Genomic DNA, 23807 nt, shown 5'->3' with positions numbered 1-23807 from the left:
TATTGATACACTGGTCAGATTTGTGGCGTCTGCCAGGGTGGCAGCAGACAGCCCCAGGAGCTGTGAAGGTTTCTGGAACATGAAGGGGAGCTCAGCTGAGCTTCCCATCACCCACGGTGCAGTCACTCTGATCATCCCCTGGGCACCACATGGAAAAAGGCTTCCTCAGAGCTCTGTGGGAAGAGATGAAAGTGCTAGGTTAGAGTTCTTCCTCTCAGCCACTTCTCCCACACCATATGGCTGTCTGTCCTCTGCTGTAACAGCACAGCTGTTTGCTGTTGCTGTCATGCTCTGTGACTTGGGCTGCAGGCTGATGGATCCAGTTCAGTTTTGACCTCATATTTGGTACAGAAAAGGGTGCTTCAAAGGATATTGTTTGAATTGCAGAATCAAATGTGCCACATTTAGAAAACCTGCAGGTACTTTGCCTATACACCCTTCATTTGACTCCACTGAGTTTCATCCTTATGGTATTACCATGTTCCCCACCAGTTGTCACTCTTTTATTCCACAAAATGCTTCCATAGTTCCATGGATGGGAGACTGGGACTGCCTTATGTGTGTATATATATACACATAACCCCTGCACTATGCATTGGGAGATGCAAGTACCCTGCTCGGTAGGGAGGCACATAGCTCCCTTCCTGTGTGAATTCATTCTCTGGATCATCTTGCACTGCAGTTGTCATTGGGAGCTGGGGAGGTGTTGGGTGGGAATTTTTTATGCATTATGTGATTTACTTTTTGTTTGGTTAAGTACTTGAGAGAAGTAGTAACTGAAATTCAGAATAGAAGTGATGACTTCATTTCACACCCACAGTGGCAGAACTATGAAAATGTGTAACATTTGCCACTTCTTTAAGTGGTTGTCAGGTAATCAGACAGGTCTAATCTGTGTTTTAGATGAGAAATGGTCTTACAGTCCTTGCAGTCCTGAATCTTAGGAGAATAAGAGCATAAATTTTGGCTTGAGTGAGATTGACTTCACATTGATCTAAGCAGTTGTTTCCATGTTTACAATATATTAACCGAAGTAGAAAACATGGCTCTGGATGGAGCCACGTTCCACTTTCTGGGAGACTGAAAGGTGACATCAGGATAGCTATTAAATGTATGCTTCATCCAGAAGGAAGGCAGAAAGAATCTTAGTAGAATAAAAATTGTATTCCTGACCTAACATGAACTTTTGTGGTTTGTAAAGTTCTTTTTTCCAAAATACATAAAGATCTGTTCATGAAGATATGAAATTGTTTAATCATCACTAGTATTTATTCCAAATTTAGGTATCTAAAAAGTGAAGTAAGTCCATTTCTTAGCTACTTGAAATTTTTTTGTAGGAGTTATAAGGGGGAGGAGGTTTCTAAGGTAACCTACCAATAAATAAGTTTATTTCCAAAATAAGAGAAATTGAATTTCTAGATCAGGCTGTAACTTCTAGTAAAACAAAGTTGAAAAACAGTGCCCTGAAGCTTAGCTGTAGTACACTGCATTTGTTACCTGTATTGTTTTCTTGGAATGCTATGTACGGGAATACATTGAATCAGGAAATTTTTCCCTGAATTAAGTGAGTAAAAATATTTTTTGAGACCTTTCAAAACACAGTAAAAATAGCCTATTGTTTAGATGAGTGATTTCAGCTCAGGGTGTTTTTACATTTATGTACATCTGAGCTTATTTTCTTCTGAAAACAAAAAAGTAATCATAACCTGCTCTTGGCTCTTCCTGATTTTTGGAGGATATGTGATTATTTATAGCAAAATGTATCTGCTAGTGAGAAGGAGGTTCAGAAATGCAGGGCTGAGGTTTTGGATTGTCTCAGAAGAGTGGAAAATTTCCACATGGTTTTATATTAATAAATATTTGAGATGTTGTGTGTAACTTCTTCATTTTGATGACATTCAAATATCACATCAAGGTTTTGTAGGGTCTAGTGATCACTATAAATTCTTAGATAAATGGTGCAAATTAATGTGTGCAATGGAAAACCTACCTGCAATTCATAGCACCTGTAACTTATGAGATCTAAAGCATTATAATTTACTTCTTTAATGCTCCAATTAAAATACTACGTTAAAAATATATTGATTGTTTTATTTTATATGTATATTAATAGCTGTCTTCGTCCCTAAGGAAGAGTTTGGTTGAAGCAACTGTTCTGTTTGGTCATGATGTAGGTGGTTTTCTGCTTTCAGGCACAGTACATTATTTCCTGGTTCTCTTCAGTATGCTAAATATTTTTAGTAGATTTTGGTGACTTTGATCTGGTAGAAGTCAACTGCATGCAAACACAGTGCATCAGATTACCAGAGTGATTCACCATGTCCCTGTTTTCATCTGTCCCAGTTGAGGTTTTTTAAGGGCCTGGCTTGTGACTTCTAAGAGCTGAAAAGCCACTTTTCAGGAGTCACACCTTTAAGAAAGTCTTAGTTGGACCAACTCCAACTAAGCTACTATGGTCACAGCTTACTCTTAAAAGCCTTAGTTGTATTTTCCTGACCTGAGGTAACATTTTTAAATGTTTTAGACCATTTTCCCTTACCAGCTGGAGCAAAGCTGAATTCTCAGTTCTTTGAATTATCTTGGCTTTTCCCCATGAGATGAATTTCCAACTGTGGCTGCCACCCCAAGAATACTGCAGCCCCAGAGCAGGTGCTGCAGGGCAGGCAGAGCCCAAAGCCCACACCAGAGCCTGCTTGCCATTGAGGTGGTCACAATCTGGTAGGAGGAAGGAGGAAGAAGTGACAAGCATTGGGATTCATAGGAATGAGTTGTAAGGATTGAGGGGAGGGGAGTGATTTTTGGAAGGCTGGTGAGGCAAAAATGTCTTGATTGCAGGGGTTGAAGCTGATGTGGTAACCATTGTCTGGATGTTGTTCTGTGATGGAGAGGGGGCTGGCAACCATAAATGTTCGCCATGTGCTGAATACTCCTCTGTGCTTGCAGTGGGGTGCCTAATGTAAATGAGCAGAAAAAATACTGAGGAACTTACAGCAGATGAGAGAAGGGTTAAAAACAAGTGTGAAAAGTTGGATCATGGTAGTTGGCACCTTGAAATGAAACAGGATTTTTCTGGAAGGCTTTAGTCACCTGGGAAGGAAGGATCGAGTAGCTGGCTGTGTGGGAGGCAATTTGCAATCAAGTGTACTCCTCTGCAGTAGATCGGTACATTCTAATGAGGGAAGCATATTTGCTCTGTTTTATATGATTTGCTTAGGACTAGAAGTCTGGAAGTCATTTTAAATAGACTGCTTTGAGACATAATGGTCAGGTGGAAATATTTGAAGCGTATGATACAGAAACCCTATATTTACAATGTATTTGTAGGGTCTCAAGAAGCTGAGCTGAAATGATTGCCTCTTTTTCAGAAGAGATTTTAAAGAGTAAATAAAGCTCGTACAGAGGATGTAAAAGCAGAAGTGAAGAACTACTGTAGCTGTGCAACTTTATTTATTTATTTGTTTGCTTATTTACTTTGTTATTTACATTTTCAACTGATCTCTCAATCCATCCCACCCTTCAGAAAAGGATACCTTTACTCTGACCTCTTCCTCATCCCTTCCCCTTCTTGTAGGCTATGTGGGGCTGAGTGGGACTGTTTTTTACATGTTTGTTCTCCTTAGAGATGGCTTTTGGGGTGGGTGGGAATTCCCACCCCCAGATGGGGAGAAGGGGAAGGCATCCACACTGTGCTCAGACCCCACACCTGCAGCAATGAGTGCCTGTGGGAGGAAAGGATGAGAACACTGCTCCCATGAGGGGGGATGGAGAGCTGGCTCCTCTGCCTCAGGACCTGGCACTTACCCACAGTTCACTCCATCCACTGAGAAGGCAGTGCTTTTCTTTGGCCAAAGAGGCCAGCAAGTGAGAGGCATTCACCTGATGCCCCAAGTATCAATCAAGCATAAGCTTCATATTTAAGGAATGTTCCATGGTTTCTGGTATTTATCATTTTGACTTTTCCAGTTCTTTCTTTTTCTTGTAGTCGTGCTCTCTGTTATGTGTGTCAGCTTTCTGCTTATACTTTAGTTTGATATCTTGTCCTTTGTTGAGCTTGTTTCTGCTTTTTTTCTGCTGTAGGATCAGGCTTTATAATAGCTGTAGCATCACTTCAAAAGGTGGATCTGCAGTATTTAGAACAATCATTGCATAAGTAATTAAAATAACAAAGACTAAATAAACATGTCCTCACCAAGTGAAGAAATAAATTTCAAGGGCAGTATAAGCAGCTGCCAATATATAGTGTTGCTTCCTCTCTTCATCCAAGACTTTCTGCAAAGGTTTCTCATGCCTACTTTAATATCTTCTTTTCTCTAACATTTTCAAAACTTCTTAAAGAATGGAATTTTCTCTCTCTCTACATTGTGCATGGTATAGTTGATTAAAAAAAAAAAAAGTCAAAAGGTTTTAAATCCTGAAGAGATGTGGGGAGAGACTGGCAAGCAATTTCAGAAAAGTTTCAGAATTCCGATGTTTATGCAAAATTTTGACAGAAGCATGAAGTAAATAATGGTATTACATCCATTTTACACAGAGCCAAATTGAACTGTGGAAAAGCAGTTTGTTAGGTTTCACAAATTTGTGACTAACCAAAGGACTCCAGTGATTTATTAGCAGTGTTGAGGTGTTAAGAAAACAACTTCTGTGTTTGAGTTGACGTATTGCTTTAACAATTTTGTTCAAGGGAGGAAAGAACTATATAATAAAGGAAATACTAATTCATCTAAACATCCTTCATTTGAATTTAGAACGATGTAGCTGGAAAAGCTCTGTTACAGTGTCACTTACCAGTAATGATAGAACATTAAATGGACTCCCAGCTTTAAAACAAGCTGGATCCTTGAGTCTCTAGAGCTGAGGCTGGAGAAACTAAGGCAAGGTTGGACCTACCTCTCTGTATGTGTGTGGCTGTGGCTTCACTGGCACCAAGGACAGCTTTGGTTCCTCTTTCAAATAATTCTGAATTAAGCTTGCTGACAGATATTTCTGTATTGGGTAGTCTGGGATAACTGCTAGGAAAAGCACGTTGTGCCAGGCAGCTGTTCAGAGGATGCAGTGTTGAGCAAAGACTCTGAAAGTCTTGCAATCAAGTTATTATATTGCATGAGAAAATACCAAGTAGCAGAAAGTTGTGTTTTTCAGGAAAAATTGCGCAACCTTTTTAAAGTTACAGGCTGGTTCTTTCTCTGGAAGGCTAATGTTTATAAGCTGAGTGACTTTTTGCAACACTTTAATGCCTTTTCCATGACAGAAGCATAAATTCAGTTAAAAATGAAGTGAACATGCTTCTAGGTAACTTTTGTACTTATAGTAAATTTTATATATGGACTAGCATGAATTTTGAAGACAGTCTTCATTATATATCATGTGCTGGAAACTCTCAGCAGCCATATGTTTTGTATATTTTCTTGCCATTTTGCTAATAAATGCTTATAGCTTTTCTTCTGTAAGTGTATAATCTATAATTTTGCAAAGCATAAAACATGAAGGTTGGGGGAAGGAACAGCACAGATTGGGGATTGAAAAAATTGAGCAATGTTCTCTGATTTATTTCATTTCCAATTTTCAGGAGTTCTTTGAACATGCAAAAAAGCTCTGGGATGATGAAGGTGTAAAGGCGTGCTTTGAGAGGTCAAACGAATATCAGCTGATTGACTGTGCACAGTAGTAAGTATTTCTTTTTATGACATTTATAGCCAAGAATGTGGTCGTCTATAACAAGTTAGAAAATATATCAGTGAGATTGAGAATCTTTGCAATGTAGGAATTAATGTTTTCATTCTCTGTATAGGTGGAGCATATATAGCAAAATTAATTTAGTATCACAGTTTACCATTATTATACAACTAAATAGTCTGCCTCAAATATTTCACATCTTATAAAGAAAAGTATGAAAAATCAAATAACTTTAAGTATCTTTATTCCACTCAAAATTGATTTACATAAAATCATTTCAATTGAAACTATTAAGTTGGAAAAATGTTGAGTCAATCTAAGGAGAATCCTTTGTTTAAAATTCTGAAACCCAGACAATGCTGAAATTGCTCTTTCTTTTAGCATTCCATTAAAACTTCTGAGACATTTACATAACCAGATGCATACCTGCATTACTAATATATTTTCTAGGTGGAAAAAATTATAAGCAGTATTTAATTAAAGACAGCAGTGTATTTGGTATTCTATCCTTCAAAGTGAAGTGGTACACATGTACCTAACACAGTCAAAATCTGTAAACAGGTCCAGTCTGCTCCAAAATGTTCTGAGAAGTAGACTGTGAAGGTGCAAATCATAAACACATACATAAATAAATAAATACATACAGTGATGAAAACCTAATAATCCGAAAATAGTCTGTTGACACTGCAAGTGCTACAAACTCAGCTGTCCTCAATAGTAACAAAGGCCTGAATTCGATTTCCATCAAAAATACACATTTCATGTGAACTGCTCTTGCGAAAGTATATACTCATACAGTTGCTATGTGATTTAGGGTTTTCAGAGAACATGCTCCACTGTGTTATGATTTGTCTAATTGGCAGTATGGTCAGCAGCAATGCCACAAGTCTGTTCTTGCACTCAGTGTTTTGCTTTTCTCTCCTCTTTGTTCTTGGTGCTGAGCCTAAAGCAGAGGAATAGGTCCGTGTCACTAAAGGACTTATCGCACTTCTACCACAGTGGGGAATTTTGGTGTCATAGTTTATTTTCCCTCTTTCCAGACCATTTTTGGGAGAAAATGATTCATCAGCACATGGAAGTGAGGGAAAATTAGATACATGTATGAAGGAACTGATTTGACCTCAGTGCATTTACCAAAACCTGGGCATTTGCTACAGTCCAGACTAGCTGGAAATTAAAGCAGTGGTTGTACACAGAGAGACTTAGACAGCTGTCCTAGATTGTAATCAGTGGGTTTCCTCTCTGCCCTCACTCACCGCCACCACCATAGTACAGATCTGAGCTGTGCTTGCTGAAAAGTGCAGACTGACTGTTTATCATATCTATTCACTCACTCAAATAAAGCATCAGACCAAGAAAATAGAATAACAGTACATTCTGAAAATACGTGAATGTGAACCCTACTTCAGTGATCAGTAAGAGTCGATGTGTCTCACAATCCTACTTTGAAAAATGGTGCTGAAAGGGCCAGACAAAACCAGGAATACACCAAATATATGTTATACCATATAATGGCAGTGTGTTTTCCCTTTAAAAAAATGATGCCTATCTATGGGCTCTGACAGGAAGAATGTTAGGTCCCATGTTGTGTCCTAAACCAAAACACAAATGAGGAAAAAAAATTGAATCTAAAATTAAGTTCACTGTCTTGGAACATAAAACTACTACATTTTTTTCTGTAAATGGTTAAAGGAAGTTTAATAGGGTTTTTTTCTATGTTTCTTCCCTCCATATCTTCTGCCTGGCTTGCTTTTCCTTTATTCTAAGATTATTTGTTGTAGTAGTGAGTACATTTGCATAATTCTTCACTTTCAAGACCCTTTATGAAGTATCATTTGATACTTAAATATTCCTTGAGTGTGTCTGTGCTTTCCATGTCATGATCTACTGGAAAATGTAACAGCTGAGTGACTTATCCTTGCTTACAACTTTCAGTCTTAGAGCAGAAACTTGAAACTCAGGTACAGCTGGATCACTGATCTGTTCAAAAAGCCTTTTTCTCACAGGTATTGATGATTTAAAACACTGAAGTATAATCTTGACAGAAAGGTGCTAAAAATGCACCCAGTTTTTACCTGCCCCTCTACCCAGAAGAACATTTCTGTGCTAGCATTGGATGGATGTTTGTCAGGGTAGTGGGGTCACATCCTCCTCGTAAGTGATAACCTGTGAGCAGAGGTTGGAATAGTTCTGACACCCACCCACCAGTTCTTTCGTGCACTTAAAACATACTAGGCGTGAGGGTGCTGTTTTCTGGCTCAGCAAGAGCTGGTGGCATTTCTTTCAGAAGCTGTCCATGATCATCTTTAAGTGGTGAAAGGGAAGAAGGAAGGACTGTGATGCTGATACACATGCTTACTGTGGGATTTTGAAATACTCGCAGTGTTTCCATTACACTGGCTTTAGGAGAAAGCATCCCATGCCATCAGCTAAATCCTAGTATTTTGCTTGGTAGTGGAGGAAGAACATTATCAGTAGGTCACCACTTCTCAGCTAAAAAACACAAAGCCAAACCTAAAAAATCCCAGCATGTGTTATAAATATCATTGGACTACAAGTTGGGTGGCTGGCTTAAAAATACTGAAAAGCATTATTAGCAAATTATAATGTCAGCGGCCAAACTTGCTGACTGTTATTTAAATGAGTTACAAATACAGTGTATTTTGGAATAGTTTAATTTGGCTACAGTGCGGGGTTTCTGTATTTTTAAAACTTAACCTAATTTTCTTTATTGCTGTGGGAGAAGTATTTTGCTGGAATCAGAGGTAGTAGAAGGACACAGAGGCAAATGTTTTATTTACTTTATGCTGGAAAGTTGATTTTCACTGATCCTAAATGCCCTTTCAAATTATCAGTTCCTTCACGGGAATGAGAATAGGGTCCTGCTTTTCCCTCATTCTCATCCATTTAATCATTTTAATATTCTTACATGAGTCTTCACATATCTGCACTTCTTTCATTGTAAAGGAATAGATTTAGTGCACACATCATGTTGATGCAGCATGTGATATTTGTAAAAAATACGATTCTGTGACCAAGCCAGAGACCAGCAAAGATCAGGATTGTTCTTATCACCAGCTGCAAAGACATTTATTTAACTCTTGGAGGGGGTATTATTGCATGGCCATCAACTATCTCCTTTCCTTAATGACCTTCATATAGTTCTTCAAGATTAATATCATAAAACTGACAGGTTATTGTTTTCCCTCTCTTCTGATTTAATATTTCTTACAAGTTAAATTTCAAGTTTAATCTCAAAAATTGATACATACTTTGAAAAGTTGATTTTATTTAGTTGTGTCCCCATTTGACTTAGACAGATTTCAGCAGGCTTGTTCTGCTTAATGATTATAAATCTCCCATCTAACTTTAACATATTTGAACCCTATTCAAACTGTGCTTTTTGTCTATATTTACATAATTTAAATTCAGCAAATTCTAGGTCTATGAGGGACTTTCAGATTGTGATTTAGAACAGTTTTGGCATTGAACTGTGTAGTATATAAACAATAGGCAGAAATTAAAATTTTCCTGTGATTCTAGGACAGTTTTCTAAAAGTTAGTTTCTATATGATGAATATAGCTCCATTTTTAATATTTCAGTTTCTTCATACTGGTTACCAAATACCCAAATGTTATTGTATCCATGGAAGGGAACCACAAAGAAAAGTTCTGTAAATATAGAACAGATCAAAAGAAATAAAGGTTCAGGTATGATGGCCTTCAATTAAAAATGACTCAGAAAAAAAAGCTGGTGAGTTGAGTATGTCTTTAAAAACTTCATAAATTTAAGTCAATTAATATATGTAGCATTGAAGAGGTATAAAATTTCAAATCAGAACATCAGTCATGCTTGAGGGATATCAGGCATCCCCAGTCTGGTGATGTTCATCTGTTGCTTCCATAAGGTAAGCATTAGTTTTGGCTACTCATCTGTCAGGTGACTTGCTAAAATTAATTTCAGTGATCAGAAAAAAGGTGTGGGGATGCTTGCAGTGCTCAGACTTTGCCAGGGAAAGGTGGTAGTATTAGAGCATAATAATAGACCAGCAGAACTAGGCACTTTGGGAAGGGGAGAAAAAAGACAGAAGCAAAACATTCAATTCTATATTTAGGTCACACACAGCGCAAACTCCAGCTGTTGTTGTTAGAAATAAAAAAACAACTCCTTTCAGGTTTGTTAGAATGTTCCAGAATGGAATTTTGTCTCACTGTGTTCACATGGAAATAGCATGTGTGTTCATGAGTGGCTCTAGCTGGAAAGGGTTTTACTCAGCTCACTGAGTTCCTTGGGGTAGGAAGTAGACCAAGGATTTAAGGGAACCCTGTCCTCAACCAGTGCTTTGTCCCAGTTTTCCCTGGCAAAATATGCCACTTCTGATATACATAAGTGTGAAAGCCTAAATTGGTCTCTCTATGAACATTTGGGCTAATAAAACTTAATTATGCAAGTTCTCAGGAAAGCAAACACAAAGGATGTGAGCTTGGCCAAAGAAAATTGATTTTATATTTGAGCTGATACAGATGGAAAAGATATCAATGTTCTTTTTCTTTGCAGTTATTCTGTCCTAGTAAAGGGTTTCAGCCAATTTCTGAGATATCTATGCTAGTATTAGGTGGAGTAATTGAAAAAAAAACACAACTCTTTGTGTTGTTGTCCACAGATTCAACTCTTGATGTGAGAAAAAAGATAATTATTTTCTCAACAGCAGCACTTCTTAAAACCAAGCTTATTTTTGACTTGCCTTGAGCTCTTCTAGACATAAGATTTAATTGCTGACATGCACAGTCATCAGTAAATTCCCTCTTATAGGCCTGGGTCAGAAAAACTACCTTGGCATTCTCTGCTTCTTGTGTCCAGTGTGGCATTGCAGTCATGTGTATTGGTGTATTCTTTCTTCCTAAGGGGCAGTGAAGCATATATGGATATATTTATGATAAATTAAGCTAAACACTATTATTATTGTTGCTGTTGTTATCTAGAGAACATTATTTTTAAAAGCAGTGATTCTTTTTACAATTGGTAACTGTTTATTAAGTGTAGGACTAATACTTTTTACTTAGAGGAATGAGGGGGAAGTATTAATTCAAAATGTTTCATGTAAAGAGATTTTAAGAACTAAATTTTTATGGTGATACAAGAAAATAATAATATTGTTTTCTTCCATCTATTCTGGTTCATATATAAACAACTCACTGTGATGACTTCATTTTTTCCTTTTAAGATTTCTCATGCAGTATCAACCTTAAAAATTCATTGCCTAAGTTAGAAGCAAATTTTGTTTGGTTAATTCATGAATAATTTTTTTTCCACTTACCTGATCTAAATTATAATCCTTAGTCAACTACAAAATTGTTATTTAATACTAATCAAAAATTTTAAAAATAGAGAGGATATATTCATAGAGCAATCACTTTAGCCTCACTGATAAGTCTTCTAAACAGAGGTGGTTGCCAGATAGGACAGAAGTCATTCTCCAGTGTGTAATGCTTGCATTTTTCACTGTTTACTAACTAATAGACCACACTCTCGAGAGGCAGAATTGTGGTTTCTTAAAATATGTACTGGGAATTCTATGAAATAACCTTTTCATGTGTTGCTGTGATTTTTTGTTGTTGTTGTTCCCCTTTTTGCCTTCATTACGAAACAAAAATCATTAGATTTAACCAATTCTATCTTAATTTTGGTAATCAAAATGTGACCATGTTATAATACTAGTATTTAGAAGTACAAAGATATGGAACAAGAAGCAGCTGGAGAAACTTCCAAAATGCCTTTGTATTTTCAGTTTGGAGGATGAAGCAGTATGAAAATTGCATTCACAAATAGCCAGAATGGCATACAGGCATGTATCCCCCTGTTTAAGCCACTTTAGTTTATAAGTTACTTCCATACCTAGAGAAGACAATAACACTTCTCAAATATAAAAATAAGATAGAAGGTAGTCTATAAACACAGCACCTTCTCTGCCTTTTAAAATTGATGTGACAAACACTTTTTCCTATTAACTAATTACCACAGGAGAACTGTTTAAGCAGCCCTAGATGGGCTGCTCAAACAAATTTAAAACGTACATTTTCCCACATGCTTTCCTGCGGTTTTAGAACAAGCAAAAAGGTTGAAAGTGGAAGGCAGAAGAACATAAAATATTCCTTAACCTCAATTTAAAAGAGTAATAAAATCTAAAGAACAGGCAGGGTCATGAAATGTACATGCATGAAAGTACACTTAGACTCTTTTAAAGGTGTTTTATTAGACAGTGTTAGTTTTCTTTGAAAAAATACAGCAAAGCTGGCTTTATTCTGTTGAGGAAACAGTTCTTTCCTCCCCTAGTCACCAATTTTTTCAGTTCTTCCTGAACAATTGATGAATGTTTTTCCTAATTTTTTTTCCTGTTTACACACATGGGGCAATAGTAGGTGTAGGACATGTTAGTGTAACATAGCAACTCAGCCTCATTTGGAAATGTGATCCATTCAGCAAATTGTAGAATTGCAAGTAGGTCCATCAGCTGAGCTTGTCTGCATTTAGTTTGCCCTATTAGTATCCTGTATTTAATTTGGAGATATGTTTTTCCGTATCCTTTCTGCAGGGTTAAACTGCAGGCTTTTGCAATTGTGTTTCCAATACAACACTTGAGGAGCTTTTCAAGCCTGAGCAAAAGACTGCTGAAGCACCAAGACATTCAGTGTCACCCTCAGCATATACACTCTTAAAGCATCAATATCCTTTATAACAAAGAAAGAGCATTCTGTTGCATTTATTATTAAAATAGAAAAGACTGTTTATTTTGCAGTGAGGACAGATGTGAATAGGTACTGGTACAGGACTGGAATCAGTGAATTGGCACAGTGGGCCAGTGTGATTGGCAAAAATGACCAGACTCTGGGATACTGAACAGCAAGAAGGAAAGGCATCTCTGTAAGACTGGACCACACTGAGGGACATTGTTTTTTAATTTTTCATATTAAAATCATACATGTACTTATTAAAACATAGGAAAGGAAAATATAGAGTTAATCAGCATACTTTGAGATTGCCTTGAAAGTTTAGTTCTTATCTAGGGTACGGATAACTGCCAGTAAAGAGAACCTTAAAAAATGTGTATTCCTACTGGCAAGTTAAAGTACAGTAAACATGCTGATACAGCTTAACTCCAGAAATCCTGATTATGAATCATTGTTCAGGGTCAGCATCTCAAAATGCCTTCAAATGAAGTGAAACTGCCGATGATGGTTATCTAGAATCTGCATGCAGGATTTATGAGTGGATTTCAGAAGGAAGTTGTGGGTCATTCTGTCAATTGTGGTGTTATTTATATGCTGTTCTTGGTTTAGGACTCTTCTAGTGTATGCGTGGGAGAAAGAGTAAACTATGACCAAAGCCAGCTTCATTATATTGCAGGGAACATTGAGAGCCTCTTACAGTTGTTCCATTTCTACAGAATTTAATTCAGTCTGTTCATTTACAGTTCGTTGCTGCATGTGTGCATGTTCTCAGTGGCAGAGATTAGTTCGTTAAAGAATACATCACCTTATTAATAAGCTTATCATTATGTAATAACACAAATGTATTTTAGGTTTAGTCTGTGGGATTTTTTTACTATGCTGTATAGAAAAAGTGTGTTCTATATTCTCTTACTTTTAACCTAGCCTATTGTGAAATGCATGTTTACATACTAAATTTATTAAAACAACTGTATAATAACTGAGTTGAATGCTTAAAAAAGAAGAGCATTGAAAAATGAATGGCAGGTTATATGGGATACTGTCAAATTATTTGCACTTGAGGTTTGAGTTTTCTTAAATGCCACGTGCATTTTTTCACTTAGAGATGGTCAGTTTTTCTTTTTTTTCAAGTAGTCAGTTTCACATGACAGGATAAAGAAAGGCCAGGAGTCATATTTCTTCCTTTAGAAACTGCTCACTTGGCAGACTCTGCATACACAGGCTCCTCTGCACTAATAGATGTACACAGCCTTGTTTATTTTAGGATCTACAAGAAGCCAGGGTTTGGGTGGCTGTGTTTTTCTAAATTAACACTGTACTGACAGATTTGGACAACGAAAGATGGTGGAATGCAGAAGTTAAGAAATAAGAAAATGAAATACAGTTGATATTGTGTTGAAAAAGTCTAAAGACTTAAGCATCTATGCTTGAAAAATAAATTTTACACCTCAGACTAAACCAAAATAGAGTCTTGGTATTTATCAGTTTGGTTGTAATCCCAATTTTAAGACAAATGAGACTGGGAAACTAAGCAGTTCAAGGGTGTCTCTCTACTTCTCATAACTAAGTTAAAGCTAATTTTGTTCATTTTAGTACAAGACAACAGTGATGCTGCCAGAATTTTTTCAAGGTTTATTTGACTTTAGACAAATTGTTTCAGTTGTGTCTTTTGAAAAAGTATTCTTTCTGATTTAATTAGAATTGTTTGTTACATTGTAGGGTTCTACCCGAAGTTTAATTTGAGGCTAAATTAAGCAATGGAAAAGAAAATAAGTATAAGACTTCTCAGTAGACATCCTGTTTAATGGACATACCAAATAATAAAATTTCGGAAAGATCATTGATTCTAGAATTGGTTCAAAAATTAGTTGTGCCTCCTCTTGCTACTCCCCTGATAATTCCTTTAATTGTAATCAAAAAAGAGAGATGAGTTTAAGCAGTTTTCACATATAAGTGCTAATGCGGGGAAAGGTGAATCTTGAAATCAATTGTATGGTTTTTCTGAGAACAACCTTTCCGTTTTGGTTTTCTTTCATGACCATGGCAAAGAGGCTGGGAGGTTTGGTTTTGTTTTGCTCTTCAGATATTTGTTTGTGTAAATTAATTGGGCTGAATATCAAAATAACCCTTAAGTGCATTTCTGACCAAAATCTCTTGCTACATTTCTTTATTCTCTGCTTTTGCCTCCTTGTTGCTTTTTGTCTTTAAGAAGGATTCACTACCTTTCTTTTGGTTTAGAAGGATGAGTTTGGGAAGATCTACATTCTGAGCATTAGCATCCTGAAAGTCCAATGGTACAGATTTTGGATAGTTATTCTTTATTAAATTTCCTTCCAACTACCAAGAAGTTTAATGGTCAGCATGGGTGTAATTTCTTGGCCTCCACTTACTTATTGGCACAACTATGTGAAATGTAATTGCCAACACTACTATAGCAATTATTAAAAAACTGTTTGTTAAAGAGCAGTAGAATGCTATAGAGCAGTGTTGCCACCAGGGTTTATTCAGGGAATGTAGAAGTAAGCTCTAAGTGTAAAGGAACTTGTTGGTCCCGTATGACTTCTATATTCATTTAGGTGGTTGTCCTATTTCCTTACCATACTCAGGATCTTAGAAACCCTTTTTTCCAGCAAGTTTGCCATAAACTTGCTTTTCACCACAAACAATCCTGAATTTGAAAACTTTCTCTCTGAAGAGGCATATGCCAGGGAGCAAACATTTTTCTACATTCGACAGAACTGATTACAGTAATAGTTCATTACATCAGCCTTGTTACAATTGTTCGTAAAAAGGGGATCAAATGTAGTCACTATTTTCTCCAAGTTTCATTTTCTCTTAACTACATGGAAGTCTTTCTGGTTTTGTGGATTTGGTGTTTTTTGTTTTGTTTCATTTTGCTTTAGCTTGTGTTCTGCACTGGTTAGTCGCCCCTTTCCTCTGTGATTTGTAGGCACCTCCTGTCAGTAGGGTCTGACTTCGAGGTGGGAGGTTCTCCAGAGGAGGTTATGGTGCAGAGAGCACAACCAACACAGACGAAATGTAGGGGTTTGGACCTGTAGTACCTCAAAAGTAGCAACCAGCAAATTATGTTATGTAAAAATGACAAGGGTGAGACCTCTATTAAAGTTTATTCATAGAAATTTGTTAACTTATTTATAAATATACCATTTAGTTCCTCTCTCAGGGAGATCATCATAATATACAGTATGTTGAAAGAATAATTAAATTATGATTTAAAATTATTTTAGGCATGCTTTTACTGAGTTGTAAACAAGTTATACCTTTTTAGAGGATGAAAAGAAGATGAAAAGAGAAGATTGTAGGTGGGCGAAGATAATAAATATGTATTCACAAATAAAGCAAAAGTAATAATGCACCAAGTATTTTTGGCAGGATTTCAGTCTCTTATGTGTCTTAATGAGGCAAATGTTAAATGTATGGGATTGCACGATGTTGAGGGGGCTTAGCCAATGTCCTGATGGAAATAAACAGAATGGATATGAGGAAGGAAAAATAACAAACCATCGCATAAGATCCTGGAAACAACCAAAGAGACATTGCTAGTGAGATCTTCTATTTCCACACCATATGAAGACCACAGTGCAGGTGAATGTTCAGAAATTTGAGTAAATACACAGTTGGGTTCTGAGCAATCAGAGTAGCCTGGCTAAAAGACAGTTACAATAAACATGAGATAAGTATGGATACTCTGCGGATGTCAGGAGTACCCAGGAGACCACAAAAACTGAAATATAGAAAAAAATCCTTAAAAGATGAAAAAAAATATTAAAAAGTAAATGGTTATACATTCCATGAATTTCTTTAGAAAGGAAATGATTGAAGGACTGTTCCAAAACATTTAATTCTAAACCCTTCAGCCTGTGAGATGAGCTTAAGACAAATGTTTTTATTAACAAGCAAGACATGTTTCTTCATCTCATCTAGCCTCATTGTTCCACAAGATGGTCACTATCTGCAATAGTAGGCTAGGATCACAACTACACTTTTTTCCAGAGGAAAAATAGGAAAGGCTTTCTAAGTGAAAACTCTCAATTTCATTCTGCCTCTAATAGGATTGATTAATCCTAGTTGTCTAAATTGTAGTGTGGACTTCAGAGCACTGAGACAGGTGCTTCTGTTTTAACAAGTGTGGAGCTGTTCTCTTTGCCTGAAAAAAAAGTTTCCTACAAATATGATTTGTCAAGAACAGTGCTCTTTAAGCCCAACACTCAGTAATTCCTTCTATCTCCATAGAAATCCATGAAAATCTGGGAAAAAGATCATGGGTTCTTCAGGGGACTTACTGGCTTTTTCCAAACCATGAAAAGTTCAGCATCACTGATGTTTTTTATCCATTTTCTCTCTTGAAATGGAGTCAGAGGCATATCTCGCTATCACACTCTTTTGGAGAGATTTCAGCAAAAAGCAGCTTATTTTCGGGAGATTTTTCACCTTACGCATGTGTAACAGTTATTGCAACATTGGCTGAAAGTCTTCTGAATAGAATCCAGCATGTCTGGATTTTTATTTGCATGGCCTTTTTTCTTCTATTTCAATGCACAGACCTATGACTTACTTGTGGTCTTGACCTAAATTTGGTGGCTGACATATTTTCCTTTTTTCTCTTCACTTGCTAATAACATCAGATCCATTTCTTTGCTTTACCCTGTTTTGTTTCATTATTGTTTTATTCTTGATAAATCGATGATTTTCTATGATTTTGGCCTCTGGGCACTTGAAGTAGAAGGTAATGTGTCATTTTTGTCAGTCGTAGTGAGATGTCTTGTATATCTACCTGGATGTGTAAGGTTGGCTTATCTATCTGCTATTCCCAATCCTCCTTTGACTTTTTCTTAATATTTCATCCTTTTCTATTTTATGTATCAATGTAATCAGACAAAGCATACCAGCAGAAAAAAAGAGGGAGAAATGGGCATTACTTTCAGAACAGATGTTTCCATCTTACTAGTAAATCCATTCTTCCTTCATGATACTCAAGTGAAAAAAATCCATCAGAAATTCTTATTGAAGTATGATGGAAATTCCCAACTGTTGTTGTGTATAAATAATGAAACTATTAATAAATCAAAGATTAAGCTTTATATGCATTTCTGCTTTGAAATAGTTTGAAAATAGGCAGGTAACATACCTATTTCTCAGACGATGACAGAAATAAAGTAGCAAGTAGAACCTGGCTTCAGGATACAAACTTCATAGAAACATAATCCTTTAAAATATGTATTTGTTTGAAGTCCTCTTTGTCTGTAAGAAACTACCTTTCCAATGAAGGAGCATTTCTTTTTCAGTTATATGGCCTCAAATGAAATCTTTAAAGCCTGAACTGCCCAGTTGGGTGAAGCACTTGTGTTCATTTCTGAGGAATTTGAGGACTCTTCACTTATGTCTCCCTTGCTAAAAGATAAATAATCAAATTCTAGTCTCTTCTCAAAAGGAAAATAGAAGAGCACTGAAATTAATCTTCTCTTTGTTGTGCACTGGAGACCAGTAAGGAGTGTGAAGGAAAGGAAATACATGAAATTACATTGAGTTTCAAGATACTTACAACAGGAAAAGCAATAAAAATGCCACCTTCCACCAACAGTGGAAGGTTCTGAGTGACGTGGGCTGTGCCAGGAGGCTGCACAGCACAACCAGGGCAACTGTGGCTGTGCACAAGAGGGGCTTCCCTCTATTTGCAGCTGTTTCATTGTCCTTTTTATTCTGTAATGGGGCACCACTTTGTGCTTTACATTTCTTCCCAGGAGCTGCTTATGTGTTTAAACTCAAGACCTTTCTCAACATCTGTCTCCTCTGAGTTAAATGTACTACAGTTGCAGGTATCAATTCAGATCTGTGACTCACTCATCTGCATGCCTTGGTTGATGCTCTGAGCTAGAAGTGACTTACCAGATGCAGTTTTCTGCAGCAAAGTTTTTTCTGTATATAGAATTGTGTGAGCAACAATGCATGTGTTACACATGTGCAGGTAATACAGAGTATTTCTCCCCAGAGTCATGACTGCTACCAACTTGAGAAGGTAAGGACACTCTGGAAACAAGGTGCTTTCCTTCCTCCACTTTCTTCCCCCTGCACCAAATGAGGCTCTGCCTCTTAGTTCCTCATCTTGTCTTCCAGTCCTCTATATTGCTTTCCCTATAGCATTCTCTCCCAGAGGCACACTTTAGTCTTCAGCTTATAAATATGCTGTGCATTATTTGGAGGGGGTGGGTTTCAGAAAGGTTTGCTGAGATGTGATATAGAGCCCAACCTGCAGCTTCTCACTACAGTCAGTTCATGCCAGAAATATTCTGCAGACTCAAACAAAGTACGATGGTCCAGTTTTGTGTGTATTCCTAGAATATCAAAACCAGCAGTGTTTAACCATTTTAAGAAAACAATCCTTTCAGGTCACTGCATGACTTTATGTTCTTGTGCAGGATGGAATTAGGAGTAAATGGGCTTTAGTTTCTTGGAATGACTGTGCCCATGTTGCACTGTGTTCTGTTCACAAAGCTCAAGGTTGATTTTTGTTCTGCCCATGTAAGTTGTTTGATTATGCTAAGATAAAATATTATGGAAACTGTTTTTTCACTGATCTCATTTGTTGGTTTTACAGCAGACTTACTCCTAAGCCCAGTTAGTGAAAGTATATAGGTGTGGGGATCTTTTGGCTCTTCTGTTTGTAATATTCTATTTAAAGAATGGGACTAAATTAAAAGCATTCGTCCTCTTTTGTTTGTTTGGATTTTTTTATCCCCTGCTCACTGTCCTTTGCAAATTATGGTGTGTTGCTTTCTGTTTTTCTTTCTGGTTGTTTGAGATACAGTTAGATGCCTTACTAAGGATGAGTCTGAAACTGTGTGTGTGATACAATGCACAGTGATGTCAATGGCCTGTTGTCAGCACTGGTTAAAGGAGCTGTGACAAATCAGCAGTGGAGATCAAGGGGGAGGAATCAGTTTACAGCTAGGATAACTACAATGGCAGTTGTATTGGGCAGTCAGTGTTCTCTTGGTGTGTTTTTTATTGCCTAAATGTCAGTGTTTCTCAATAGCTTACTCATAGGAAAAGGAGTCAAGGGAATTCTCAATGTCCAAATCACAGAACATGTGCTATTATTTGAATTCTCCTCAATTTGTGAGCTCCTCACAGCAGGCTGTAATCATGTATCACGCTGATTTGTGGTATCTGTTATGCATTACTTCAGTTTCTTATGACTTTTGTCTTCCTTATTTACACAGGAGAAGCAAAAGGGCAAACTAGATCAGGAAGAGCTTTGAAATGTAGCTTTAATCGGGAATGCATTACCTGGTTTGGCCTTTAGGTGCTTTATACATGTCTTTCAGTTCAACTACCTGTGAAAATGAAAAGGGTAGTGCCTTTCTTAAGACCTTGTAAAAGCTGTTACCATGTTTGATATTAAAGGTTATTGTGGAGGAGTCATAGGCTTTTTCAGTACAGTGCAGTCATAGATATCAGTTTGTCTTTCCGATTGCAGTGAAGTAATTGCTGGTGCCACTCTTTGCCAAAGACATCATTATTCTGTCTAGAAAATATCAGTACAGCTTCAATACTTCCTGGTGTTTGGTGTGGTACAGATACAGGTCTGGTCCTTCTCAATTCTCACTGTACAGCACATCAAATGAACTCTGCTCCATTTCACTACAGTTTTACATGAGAGTAAATTCAAAGTTTGTAAAAGCTGGGATGTGAATCCTAATAGATTTAGTCAAAGTAAAATAAATGCAGCCAATATTTTTTCATTCCACTTTATAGTTTAAATATTTTTAAATTTTGTTTAATATTGCAGATGTTTTCAAGTTTTTAGAAAAATATTTACATTGGAATTAAGGACAGAAGCAAAGCAGCATAACCGTCTTATCTAATCTGTGATGCAGAGATTGTTGCAAGCTCCTCTAAACAGTAGAGGAAAATTTAGAAAGTGATTGAGGAACACTTTTCCCTAACCAGCTCAACTCTCTGTCCTCACTGGCAAAATGCACATGTTGGAAAAGAATTAGCTCATAGTTTTGTCTTTAATGTGCATAAGGACCAGTGTGTAAAATGTGACCAATTCAAACGTCATTAAGAACTATTTTCCCTATCTATAATAACAGTAAAACTGTGTTCAGTAGTGAGTGTGTTTTTACTGTGTGCCAAATGTAGACAAAGCCTGAGTTGTTCATTGTGAAATGCAGACACCAAAGAGCTTTTAATGTGGTAAGTTTATGACCAACATTAATGCTCGTAGAACTGTCGGGAACAATGTAGATATTTATGTAGATATTTTCCAGTAATGACTTTGAGGGTTACTTGCTTTAGACTCTGTAAAACAAACATAATACAGCCATCCAAATGTCAGATGCTCTTCTTAATAGAAAGAGTATCTTCTCTTCCATGGAGGAGCTAGAGAGGAGCCAAGCTAGATGATAAGAAAGCACCACCATGAGTTTAATTCACCAAAGAGTATTGTCTTCTAAAGGTTGCCTGGTAGTTAGTCCAGACTGCATTTCAGAAGCATCAATAAAGGCAGCAGATCAGTATACCCATTGTACCAGTTAGAACAGTTCATGCAGGAGCTGTTTGGATTTCCAGTGACCCAGCAGCATAGGGAGAAAGTGACCATTCAGGTCATGCTGAATTCTGACCATTCTGAATTGTTAGATGCAATAATCTGTATCTAAAATAGATAACTCAGTGTCATCTGTGGTTACTGCACTTAGAATAGTTACAGGAAGGCATCTCTTTTTTTAGTAAATACAGTGCAGGTAGGCAGTGTTTGAATTGAGTGTCCTTCTGTAGGATTGACTCCTAAGATTATATATGCTATTTAGTTTCCTGCTGATTAAACTATATTACAGTTTCATCTGCCACCTGGCCATTTTAGGCATGCAAAGCAATAGACCTGGGTGGACTGTGCCTTACAGAAAGGCTTGGCCTTTTCTGAGGTTTTATTGGAAGAGGAGCATGAGAAGAGTCACACCCTTAATCAACATGGCTGCATTGATACAGGGCTCTTTCTGAGAGGGTTTTCCAGAAAAGCTTTTGAGAAACATACTCAGTAATCTCCTCCATCCACAGGCTGTGGTGGAGATAACTTTTTGCATTCTCAGCAGGGGAGCAGCCCCACTGCAATCTCTCTTCTTGCAGCCAGTGGAGCCACCCTCTGCTGTTTGTGCCATCTACTGCAGACAGTGCAGCAAAATCTTGCAGTTAGAGAAGAAGAATTGCAAAAAGTAAAGGGACTTTTCAGAAGAATTGAAAAGCCTATCATTAAAGCTCAAATTATTTTCTTTTCTTCTTTTGTAGTTCTGGAATACCCTTTCCTAAGCTGGCTCAGTCTTCTTTACTTTCCTTTTATTTTCTAAGGTCTGTTGCTTGATCTGACCTTTAAAAACATCTGTCTTGAGTGGCTGTGATTTTTATAGGGGAACCCGTTCTGATATAAGATCACAGTGTAGGCATTGACTTTCATGTATAATACTTCATTGTCTTAAAATAAGTATTTTCCTCTAGTTGCTGTGGTTGGTAGTTGAAAGCTGTTAGAAAAAGATCTACATATTTGATCTGTGATGTGATAGAACTGGGAAGGAAAGCAATTAATAATAACAGCTTTTAACATAACCTTGTTTTCCAGTGGTGAGGCTTATGCTGTTTTCTTTGTCATGCAGTGAGTAGTCGCAGCATAAATCATGTTTGTATTTAAGGTTCACATTTAAGCAATTTCCAGAGTTGTCACTGGATTTTCAACCAAACTCACTACTTTTAATGTGGATTTTCCAGCTGATACTAGAAGGTTCTGTCAGTGCAGATCTGTGTATGTGTAGTACCTAGTCCTAAAAGAATATATTACTGGAAATTCAAATAATTTTGAGAATAATTTCTGAGGGCTAAGAGGTATAGCACAAATGGTAACATATTTGAATTACACACTAGTATTTTATGGGAAGTGCTGATTGCATGTTGCAGAGTTGAACCAGCCAACATTTGTAATTCACAAATATGCCATGTCTTATTTTTAATCTCACTGCACAGTGGGATACACTACCACTGTGCATGCTGTACTGACTTGCTTTGATTTTACTGCTTACAATGTGTGAACGTGGAAGAGGACAGAAAGGGAAGTCCTTGGGCCTGCCTGGTACAACTGCTGCAGCAGCCAGTTTCTTAACCATGTCAGAGCTGCTGCCAGACTTTCTAGTTCTGATGAATAGTCCCTGTTCCTCTGGAGCTGGACCCTGACACTAAAGTTAGAGTAAAAAATTACATTCTCTCAGTTGAGAAAACTTCAGATCATTTCAAAATGTCCTTACAAATCCTGGTGCAGGTGATTAAATGACCCATGGCAGTCCTTCAGAATTGCATGCATAGATAAGTTTTGTCTCTGTTTCTTCCCATGCTTGAGCCTGAGATAAACCAAGGCATAGGATTGGTCAATAAAGCCTTTCTCTGGCCCCAAAGGATGGAGGTCATTTAAACATGTCTCTGTTTCCCTTTGCTTCATCAACCCTAACTCTGCAGCAGATGACCAGATGGCCACAGGGCATGTTTTGTAGCTACAAGATAAATCTCATGGCAAGCAATTTCCTTCCATCAGTTACATCAGACACATGCATAAAAATTTAGATTTATTTCCCAATTAAAAAAAAAAAATCCCTGAAAACTCTGTTCATGAAAAACACTGCTTTATGTGCCAGATGGGAGAATGTGCTTCTCTTTTTTTAGTGTAGGGCAGCCAAAAATGGTTTGTGGTTCCAAAAAAGTTGTAGAGTTTAAGAAAGAAAAAATCCAGTCATATTGAGTATAAAAGATCAGGATCATCTTTTTCTTCTGGACTTCGTAAGAAATGTGTAGCATTTGGACAATGCCTCCTGTCTGACCTGAGATGGTGATGGGTGAGAAGTGACAGGCACCCCTCCAAGGAGTTACAAAAAATACTGGCATGTGTTGTTAAACCACTTAAAAATATAATACGGCAAGACAATGAATAGGATTAGAGAAATGTGGAAGTTTGTAGAACTGGTGGCAGTGGTTGACCACTTCTATCCACCAGCGGATCTTGTTCGCAGGGGAAGTTGGAAGAAAGCTGGCTATTACTACAACTTTGTTTGCTCTAAAGGAAGAGGGCCCAACAGAAGGGAGCTTCAGATAGCAGTAGTGGGCATTTTGATGTATATTTTTAGTACAGCTAAGATAACATTTCTAGAAGTGTAGCTCATGTTTAAATTCTTATTTGGGGTTCTTGGTTTGTTTCATTTCGGGAGTTTTTATCAGCACTTTCCATGCATTCTTTCTTCCCTTTCCATGGCTTTTCTAGCTGCTCTTCTGGAGCAGCGTGCTTTTGTTTAAAGGTACTTGTAGACTTTTTTAAAAATAGCTTTTAGTTGACTAGAAAGATACTGAGT

At 37.2% G+C, this 23807-nt stretch overlaps 1 protein-coding gene across 2 annotated transcripts in view; it reads left to right on the top strand.

Annotated features, from left to right (window-relative positions):
• Window positions 1–23807, top strand: part of GNAL (G protein subunit alpha L) — a 182928-nt gene that overhangs the window by 118630 nt on the left and 40491 nt on the right. For both annotated transcript variants that reach the window (XM_088172972.1, XM_014870848.2), the window contains exon 5: window positions 5567–5664. In XM_088172972.1, the coding sequence (XP_088029098.1) occupies window positions 5567–5664 (98 nt within the window). The remainder of the gene's footprint in view (window positions 1–5566; window positions 5665–23807) is intronic.

Source organism: Sturnus vulgaris, chromosome 1, assembly GCF_052056855.1.
Source record: "Sturnus vulgaris isolate bStuVul1 chromosome 1, bStuVul1.hap1, whole genome shotgun sequence".
Lineage (NCBI taxonomy): Eukaryota > Metazoa > Chordata > Aves > Passeriformes > Sturnidae > Sturnus > Sturnus vulgaris.
This window is presented reverse-complemented; position numbering and strand designations above follow the sequence as displayed.